General features: G+C 35.3%; 1 protein-coding gene across 2 annotated transcripts; it reads left to right on the forward strand.

Moving 5' to 3' along the window:
• Positions 1-427: 427 nt before the first annotated feature.
• On the forward strand, positions 428-9,405 carry stxbp2 (syntaxin binding protein 2). Of its 2 annotated transcripts, none has more exons than XM_004559588.5 (19): positions 428-567; positions 2,461-2,510; positions 2,590-2,671; positions 2,825-2,901; positions 3,047-3,122; positions 3,231-3,334; positions 3,548-3,696; positions 3,800-3,884; positions 4,455-4,585; positions 4,708-4,815; positions 4,934-4,991; positions 5,101-5,166; positions 5,577-5,657; positions 7,018-7,159; positions 7,284-7,390; positions 7,482-7,580; positions 7,676-7,761; positions 8,450-8,607; positions 8,707-9,405. In XM_004559588.5, the coding sequence occupies exons 1-19, from the start codon at positions 531-533 to the stop codon at positions 8,784-8,786; spliced, it is 1,776 nt and encodes a 591-aa protein (XP_004559645.1). In that variant the 5' UTR covers positions 428-530; the 3' UTR covers positions 8,787-9,405. The 2 variants fall into 2 exon arrangements, with proteins under 2 accessions (XP_004559645.1, XP_004559644.1); XM_004559587.5 differs by having other exon boundaries at positions 429-567; positions 8,447-8,607.
• The last annotated feature ends 72 nt before the right edge of the window (positions 9,406-9,477 follow it).

Below are 9,477 nucleotides of genomic sequence, written 5' to 3' on the forward strand. Positions count from 1 at the left end.
CGAAAATAACTCATTAATGCAGTCTAGGATACTTCTACATGTTTGTTATTTAAATCAAAAACTTAAATAATAATAATAATAATAAACTTTATTTATAAAGCACACTAAAAAACCAAGGGTATACCAAGGTGCTTGACAAAAATAAAATAGGAAAAGGGAGATGGGAGGGAAAAGAGAAAGGACCTGGCACGTATCAATTATAAAAACCTTGACAATCATAAGATATAAAAGTAGTTCACAAGCATAACGGATAAAAATGTACCAACGCACACCAAGCGTTAACTAGGTGGAAAGGCAAGATTAAACAAATAAGTCTTCAGCCGTAATTTAAACAGTGGCATAGAGTCAGACGCCCGAATAGCAACAGGAAGGTTGTTCCATAAGACCGGGGCAAATAAAAAGTCCAAAGCACGAGACTCTTGTAATGGTGATATATTTGACAGTAGGGGGCAGTATTTAGCTTTCAAATGCTTCGAAGCTTTGCTTAGACCACAAGGAAGTGACCAACTCTCTAGAACACTGCTGTCAAGATGGCACCGATTGGGCTGAAAGCTGTAGTCGGAGAAAGTAAGTGACGTATTTATTGTATCTAATCTCACTGTAGCAGTTTATTACAGTTAAAAAAAAAGTACTTTATTGTAACCTTTATCGCTGTAACTTGATGAACTGACGTTCAATTTATTAAAAAAAATCGTGTTGTGGATGACGGTTCACCAACTCTTCCTGCTTCACTCCTAATATATATGCTAACGTTGCCGAAGGAACCGATGTCATCATTTAAAAAGTCATATATATATAAAATAATAGTGTTACACGTAGTGATAGCAGTATTTGCTTAATTTGCTGAAGTTTCATGTGTTTTGTGACATTAGCCACACTTGAAAGTTAAAAGTCGCGACGTTAGGGATTGAAAATGTTGTGACAGTCCAAGTTATAGGCTAACCCAGGCTAGCTAATCTGAAAGGGAAGTCTAGTAACTTCGCTTGTGATCTGTTAAATCATCCTGGACATTTAGGCTGTAAAACGTCAGGAAGTCACAACTTTTGTTACACAATAACTTGTAGTACATTGCGTTGAAAGTAAAAAAAACAAAAAACAAAAACAAAAACGCATGCCGGGGTTAAAACATTACGTATTCACAAGGCTCATCTAGTAATGCTTATTTGTAATTATATGCTAATTGCTTCTGCTAGACTTTAGAAGCATTAAATTTGGGCTTATGTTCCTTCATCTCACATTTTCACTTCTTTTAAGAAGTCTGAAAAATAAAAAACAAACATACCATTACAAAGCGGTATGATTTGTAATTTACTATCTGCTATTATTAGCTGAAAACGTTGTCCATACAAGATGACTTAACCTATTTGGAGTATGCCAAAAATATCAAATAAAATCTCATATTCAATATTGTATTTACAGCAGAGACAATAAATCCCAATAAGGAAGTTTCCTTGCAAACTGGTTTTTTTATTTTTTTTTTATTTTTTTTTTAGATTTAACAAAACTCTTCGAAAGTATAATCTTTTCCAGTTCCCTGTATGAGCGACCTGGAAAATCATTAGTTAGTGATGAAGGTCACACTTGGTGCAAAAAAAGAAATCTTTTTTTTTTTTTTTTTTTTTTCCCATTTCTTTCTCTCAAAAGCCCTGAACCATAATACACATATATTCAGTAGCCACCATAATACCAGGAACCTTACCAGGATTTATACAGCAATCATAAAATAGTGATTACAGTGATGGCTAACTCGGAATAAAGAACACTTTTTTTTTTATGAACTCCCATAACAAGCTATTTATGTCAGCTATTACTGTGAAAACAGTGAGTCATATGTCTTAGGGAGCAGAATCTATGTTTTTAATCAGGTTCAAATCGTGGTTTAACAAGGAAGTGAAGACATCATATTGGTGCAGTTCAACTTTTGATGTTTCCTACCACACTGCTTTCTTCTGTACCCTAGTTAATTATTGTGTGATTCAATGAAAACTTCTTTTGGGAACAGTGGCCCACTGCAGGAGACTATTTGGCTGTTTGTTTTAACACACGTACCACACCTTAGCTGTTGTGCTTAGGACGTCAGTGGAACAATTGTGCTTCTGTCTATATAAGACCAGGAAGTTGCACCCAAGCAAGTTTGTTACTGCAAGTGTTAAATATGTTTAAAAAGGGTTCCTGTTTTTTTTAATTTTTGACAGTAGAGCTGACCTTTGACTTTTGTTGTTGTTTTATAAGTCACACAAATTCTTTGGAAACTATTCAGTAAGCTACATTTCATGAAAAGCTCAAATTACTAATGAATGCTGCAACAACAATCTAGAGCATTTTGACTATATGAATGTTTCATAAAGTATTTTTTTATTATTATTGTTGCTAAATTTACTCCACTTGTGACCCGTTTTAGCTTGTTTTTGTTATGAGGTTATGGGTTCTTGCATCACAAAATTATCTTTTCATCTACAGAAATCATCAGTGGTGTGATCAAGAGTGTGAAAAAGGATGGAGAATGGAAGGTAACGGTAGATACAAAAGAAGAAATTCTTTTGATTTTTGTTGCACTGAATTTATTACCACTGTGTGGCCTTTGTTTAGGTTCTTATTGTGGATCACATGACCACAAGAATTCTGTCCTCTTGTTGCAAGATGTCTGACATTTTGGCGGAGGGGGTGACCAGTAAGTATGGATATAATTCATAGTTTTTAGTTTAGTTTTTTAAATAAATGAGAGATCAAACCTTTAGCTGTTGAAGAGTAAAATGTGCCAACTTAATTCATTTTCTGCGTTTAAATGACATTAAATTATCATATTGTCTTTTCTGTTTTTCAGTTGTGGAGGACATCAATAAACGCAGAGAACCCATCTCCAGTTTGGAGGCCATTTATTTAATCACCCCATCTGCAAAGGTTCAAAAGAGTTCCGTCTTTTAATGTTGCCATATCTTCAAGATTGTTCTCATGTGCATAATATTTTAAAGATAACTATGTGCATAATATTTTAAAGATAACTATGTGCATAATATTTTAAAGATGAATATGTTTTCAATTACAGTCGGTTCATGGTCTCATTGATGATTTCAAAGATGCAGCCTTTACATACAAGGCAGCACACATCTTCTTCACTGACAGTAAGAGTGGAACTATAAATATGAGAAATGTATTTTTTTTTCCAGACTTCAGTGTAAAACGCTAAAACTGACATTAATTCTTTTTTTTTTTTTTTTTGCCTTGTTTAGCTTGTCCAGATCCTCTCTTTGCTGATATTGGAAGAGCCAAAGTTTCAAAATTTATCAAGACTTTAAAAGAGATCAATGTTGCTTTTCTTCCATATGAGTCGCAGGTGGGTAATTCTTATATTTCATTGAGTCCAAATTGTCTTTGGACATTTCATTAGAAATGTTTTTGGTTTTGGACAAAACTTATTTGACAGTTAATCATGTAATTGTATGGCAAAAAGACAAACGTTTTCCCGAGCTGCAATCAGTTATAGTAATATTGTCTGTCGGTTTATTGTGACAGGCAATACCTTTCACAGTTTCTCTTGTCCCCGTAGGTTTTCTCACTGGATGACCCAAAATCCTTGTACTCCTTCTACAGTTCAAAGGCAAATGAAACAAGAGATAAAATGATGGAAAATGTGGCAGAGCAGATTGCGACCCTGTGTGACACTCTTAAAGAGTACCCTGCAGTTCGTTATCGCAAGTATGGGCCCCTTCATGAGAAGAGAGATAGATTTAAACAAATAAATCTTTTCCCACTGAATGTATTATGCTGATTTTAAAGTTGTATTCTACTTTGTTTTTAGGGGACCTGAGGAAAATGCTAGACTGGCTGAAGAGGTCTATCAGCGCCTCATTGCTCACAAAGCTGAAAACCCAACCATGGGAGAGGTAGGAAATACTTTGGTCTTCAACCACTCGATTTCTCACATTCTCTGCTGTGTAATTTCAAATCTTAAAAAAATGGTGAACAAAATGTTTACACTGCTTTTCTTTCCTGCTAAATCATCTTTCTCATGTAAGAGAATAAACCTCTGTTGGGATTCTGCAGCTCTTCAGCTTAACAGGTTGTGAATATTTCTTTGGTTTCTGGGATTTATTTCCTGATGATTATTTTCTCATCCTTTGCTGGACCTGTCCTTTTTTCCCTTCTTTTCTGTTTTTCTTAGCTGACATTTCCTTGCTCCTGAGATGAGTCTTAAAAGGCATGTATTACTGTTCCCTTTTTGCGTCTATGCATGTCAGGTGCTTTATCATACTATGCTGTACGTATTTCTTTTTTTTCTTTTTTCTACATCTAGCTGTGATGCTAAATTATAATAATTGATAATTAATTGATTTCATTGCATGGCATTGCAACAGTTAATGTGTACTTTCAGCCAGTCTCTTTTAATGAATCTTTAAATTAAATCATATATTTCAAAAGTACTGGATGATATCCTTAATTTGTATTATTTTTAGGGTCCAGATAAGGCGCGATCACAGCTAATCATTGTTGACCGTGGGTTTGATCCCGTCTCACCTGTTCTTCATGAGTTGACCTTCCAAGCAATGGCTTATGATTTGCTAGACATCAAACAGGACATCTATACGTAAGGGACTACCTTTATATTTTTATATTGCTCTGTCTGTTTGGTGTGGTGTCTTTGGTATACCAGTCCCTCCATTTGTGGACTTTTAAACATTTTTTTTAATTTATTTTTGGATATTAAAGTTATCAGACAACCGGCATTGGGAACTCAAAAGAGAAAGACGTCTTACTGGATGAAGATGATGAACTCTGGGTTCAGCTCAGACACATGCACATCGCTGATGTCACCAAGTATGTTTGTCACAGTAACATTTCTACGACTGCTACAACTTGATTGTGGAGTCATTGTAATTCAGTCAAAGTTTTCCTGCGTTAGGTGTCTACTAATTTTCTCATTTGATTCTTGTAGGAAGGTGACAGAGCTTCTTCGCACATTTTGTGAGAGCAAGAGGATGTGCACTGACAATGTGAGTGTTATGTGCATTATCTTTTCAGGTGTTTGAAAAGTCCACGGTAGACCCTGAGTATTGTTTTTGTGTTATGATGGAACTTTGGGGAAAATGTTTCTCTTTTCAGGCCAATATCAAAGATCTGTCTCAGATGTTAAAGAAGATGCCACAGTATCAGAAGGAGCTGAGCATGGTGAGTTACATTAACTAACAAACAAACAAACAAACCCTTATGTAACTTCTTATCATTATTTGTTTGTTTTAATTTATCTAATCCAAAAGCGCTGTCTGTTCAGTTTATTTAGACCTTTACTTAAAAATAGGGAAATGTTTTTGAAGCATATTAGGATACATTTGTGATGATAAATTAGATACAATTTAGACCATGGTTGTTTTGCCCAATTAAGCATTAGCTGGGCCAGCTAAAGTTTAGTTGGCCCAAATTCTAGTTATAATCTGACCATTATGACAAGACTTCCTAGAAAACGTTTTTTTCTTATATCAGAGTTGTCAGTCTTAATTATGTTTAATTTTTTTTAATAAAAATATGATGCCATATGTTAAAGTAATTAGTAATGTATTTTAATGTAATTTTTTTTACAGTACTCCACTCACTTACACCTAGCTGAAGCTTGTATGAAGAAATTCAAGGCCTCACTTGATAAACTTTGTGAAGTGGAGCAGGTTAGTAGCCTTGTGCACAACATAATTTTTTGTAATAAAATGTTTGACTTGCAGCAGTCACCATAGTGGTTTTTTTTTTTTTTTTTTGGTAAATTACACTTTGAAAGTCCAGTTCAGTTTTTGGCTTTTGTTATCATGTATGTCTACTTAAAAAATGTAATCAAAATTATTATCTTTGAGGACTATTGAACCTAATAGTTTTCAAATATTAATTATAATGCAATAAAAGTCTATTAGGTTGTCACATTTCTGCCACATATGGTCAAATAGCACAATGCAATACACTGACACAGACTGTCTAAACAAAATGCCTGACATGGAATAACTACATTGACTCATCACATTCAGTGACCTGAAATGTATCTTTGTAATTCCTGTGCTTCTTTGCTTCTGGTCTGTTGATATTTTTATTTGTTAACTAAAAAATAATAATATTTCATAAAACGCTTTAAACTACACATCAGCAGCGTAAATCATCGTAGATCTGTGAGCTTACTGTAAGCTTAAAGGCATGTAATAACACAGATGTACCACTTGGTACAGTAGAAGTTCTTCCACCAGCAAGACCTGGGAAAAAAGCCACAATCCAAACTGGAGCCAAACCCCAGTGTTTTAGTTATATGTGCCAGACATGCCTTGTGTTCCTGAGGGGAAATGTTTGGCCATATCTAGTCCAGTATCAGATGAGTGACAAGCACATGAGAAATGATAAGCTATGCATGGCTGTGGCATTATGAGGTGCAAGTGTTAATGGGGCCTTTTTTATGAGTAAATCGCTCAACTGCCCTAATGGATTGTCAGCATGTCTGAAAGCTGTCTCTTTAATCCATTGGGCATGCTTTGGCTCTTAAGATGTGCAGTATGATCCAAATGGCAACAGCTCTCTGTCAGCTGTCATTTGTTCTACATTGTTTGGAAGCCCATTACAAATGTGTGTGTAATGTTGCAAATAAAATAATCTTTCAGTTGCTCGCAAAGTTTTGCTGCTGGCTTTAATGAAGTTTAGTCCAAATTCATGTAAGGTTAGCAAAATTATTTAAGGCAGTTACACAGTTCCAAGTGACCATTTATTGGAGGATTGCAAAAAAGGGGAAATCTCAAAGCTACATATAGCTAGTGTACCCAATATTTAGCTTTATGTTGACATAACGTACCTGATTACAAATGCAAATCTGGAGATTTACTTTGCAATCTGAGATTTTCTTGTTGCAATAGTCTTATGGCAATATCATGGCTCTGAAAGAGAACGTGTGTTGGGGGAAAGGGGAATAAAGTGGTTTCATTCACCTCTCTTAACTGCCTGTCTTAAGTTGATGATATTCAGTAAAGGTTGATCGTAAACTAGGGCTTTCTTCCACAGGACCTTGCAATGGGAGCAAATGCAGAAGGGGAACCACTGAAAGATGCCATGAAGAGCATTGTTCCTGTGCTCTTAGATAGTGACATTGATGCCTTTGACAAAATCCGCATCATACTGCTGTTCATATTTCACAAGAAGAAGGGTAAGAAGATCTCAAAACATTTTAAATCTTTTTAAGTCCTAATCTTGTTACATTGAAGAGAAGCTTTATTTGTCGTTACTTATTTATAGCAAACAGTGTTTTCATTGCCTGGTTGTCTATTCAGGCATTGGGGAGGAGAACCTTGCCAAGCTCATCCAGCATGCAAATATTCAGGCCGACAGCAACATTATTTACAACCTGCAGAACCTAGGCTGTAATATTATAGCTGGGGTAAGTTTGGCTACAGTCTCATGCTGTGGAACTGAGAATTTTATAAAACCTAAAAAAAAACCCTGAATATTTGACATACATTGTTTTTCAGGGTCGCAATTCTGGGAAAACACTGCCAGATCGTAAGCAGCGTACAGAAAGCACATACCAGCTTTCCAGGTGGACACCCACTGTCAAGGACATCATGGAGGTATTAAGCCCTAAGTGAGGTTTCAGATGTCACTGGCAGACCTGCTCACCTTTGCTCACAACACAGCTTTTATAACATCTGTTTCTGGATCACAGAATGCCATAGAAGACAAACTGGACAAAAAGCTGTGGCCATTCATCGCTGAACCAGCACCCATCAACACAACTCAGACTGCAGTCAGGTCGGGCGGTGCTCTCCCTCTATCTGAGAAATAAATAAATATATATAGATAGATGGGTAGATCTCTTTCCAAAACAGTTTGTATTTAGCAACAAGTGGGGTAAATGACAGATAATCTTATAAAATAAAACCTTTTATCCCCTTAAAACCTTTTAAATGAATCAGAGCCGAGCTTTTGACAAAGTGAAGTAGAGTTTAAAGGGTAAATTTCAGTCATTTTTGAATACTCTATAATCCCTAGGGAATTCCCATCATAATGATGGTGCTAATACTGACCACGCTTGTAGATCTAGATTTACTCATAATCTGTGGAGTGTTCCGGTACTTTTCTACTTTTTAAGCAAAATGCAGAATTAAAATGGAGAAGTTGATAATAATATAGACTGGCTATAACCCCCCCCCCCCCCCCCCCCCCCCCAAAAAAAAAAAAAAACCCCAACAAAACAAAAAAAACCCAACCAACCAAACAAAAAAACTCAGGAGTTTCTGTTAGTATTTTCACATTCATACTTATTCATCAGGGTCAATTTCCTGACAACACGGTATGAAAATGAGCCATTGTATGACAATTGTATTAATTATTGTTTGAAATAATAAATGTCAGAAAATCAATAAATAGCTGAAAGGGAGCTGTAGTTTTAGTAATAGTTTTATGTTTCTCAATCATTTTCGAAATTCTTTTACAGCAGTGCACGTTTTGGACACTGGCACAAAAATAAGTCTCCAACGGAGTATCGGTCTGGCCCTCGTCTCATTGTTTTTGTGATTGGTGGGGTGTCATACTCTGAGATGCGTTGTGCTTATGAAGTGACTCGAGCCACAGATGGGAAATGGGAAGTCCTGATTGGTAAGCAATTGCTAATTAAGAAGTTATGACTGATGAACCTGACTGTTGAACTGCTATTTAAATATTGTTGTTTTTTGTTGTTGTTTTTTTCCTTGACAGGATCATCTCACATCCTAACTCCAACCAGCTTCCTCAATGACTTGAAGACTCTGGACAAAGATACTAATCCTGATCCGTAATCCCCAAGTCGGGACAGCAATACTGCAGTAGGAGTCTGGTTGTTCCTTTAAACTGATGTCTTTCTGTTGTCCTGTTTAGCTTCTCTAACATCTCTGATGTGAAATCTTAGATGTAGTCATGTAAGAAAGCAGTTGTGACTATTCTATTATAGTGTGCTCTTTTGTTGTTAGTTGGGTTCTGTATACTGCTGTGATTGAAATTGTATTTAAGTAATAAATGAAACAATATTAATATTTTCATTATTCTATTCATATTTAAATTCTTAATTTTGTTGTAATTGACTTGCTTAGTTATTTAGTCAGAAATTCCAAAAATTGTCACAAAGAAAGAGCAGCTCTCACCTCATAGAAATCTCTTAATTCAAGTATATTGTAGTTGCACACAATTGAAGGACATATTGTATATAGATTTAAAAGTAGATTAAAATTATTTTTTTTGGTAACTCTCTCCCTCAACCCTCTTCTTGAAATATTCATCTCAGTAATAATGTCAGAACTGCTGTGTTATGACCGTTGCACATTTACTAGATACTTTAATATATTGCTGGGCGCTAGAGCAGTGGGTGCTTGTTTATTTGTTGATGGAAATGAGCAATAAAATAAAAAAATATATATTGAATTTAATTTGTCTTTTTTTCTTTTCTATAGGACCTTTTAGTATGCTTCAATATGCATAATATTTTCATTTTGT

This window comes from Maylandia zebra, linkage group LG4 (genome assembly GCF_041146795.1).
Source record: "Maylandia zebra isolate NMK-2024a linkage group LG4, Mzebra_GT3a, whole genome shotgun sequence".
NCBI lineage: Eukaryota > Metazoa > Chordata > Actinopteri > Cichliformes > Cichlidae > Maylandia > Maylandia zebra.

Excerpts from the sequence above, each read along its gene's own strand:
- stxbp2 (XM_004559587.5), top strand. The coding sequence starts at position 531 with ATGGCACCGATTGGGCTGAAAGCTGTAGTCGGAGAAA. Across the intron at positions 4,586-4,707 it reads ATCAAACAGGACATCTATAC|TTATCAGACAACCGGCATTG; the intron begins GTAAGGGACTAC and ends TGGATATTAAAG. Across the intron at positions 7,762-8,446 it reads ACAACTCAGACTGCAGTCAG|CAGTGCACGTTTTGGACACT; the intron begins GTCGGGCGGTGC and ends ATTCTTTTACAG.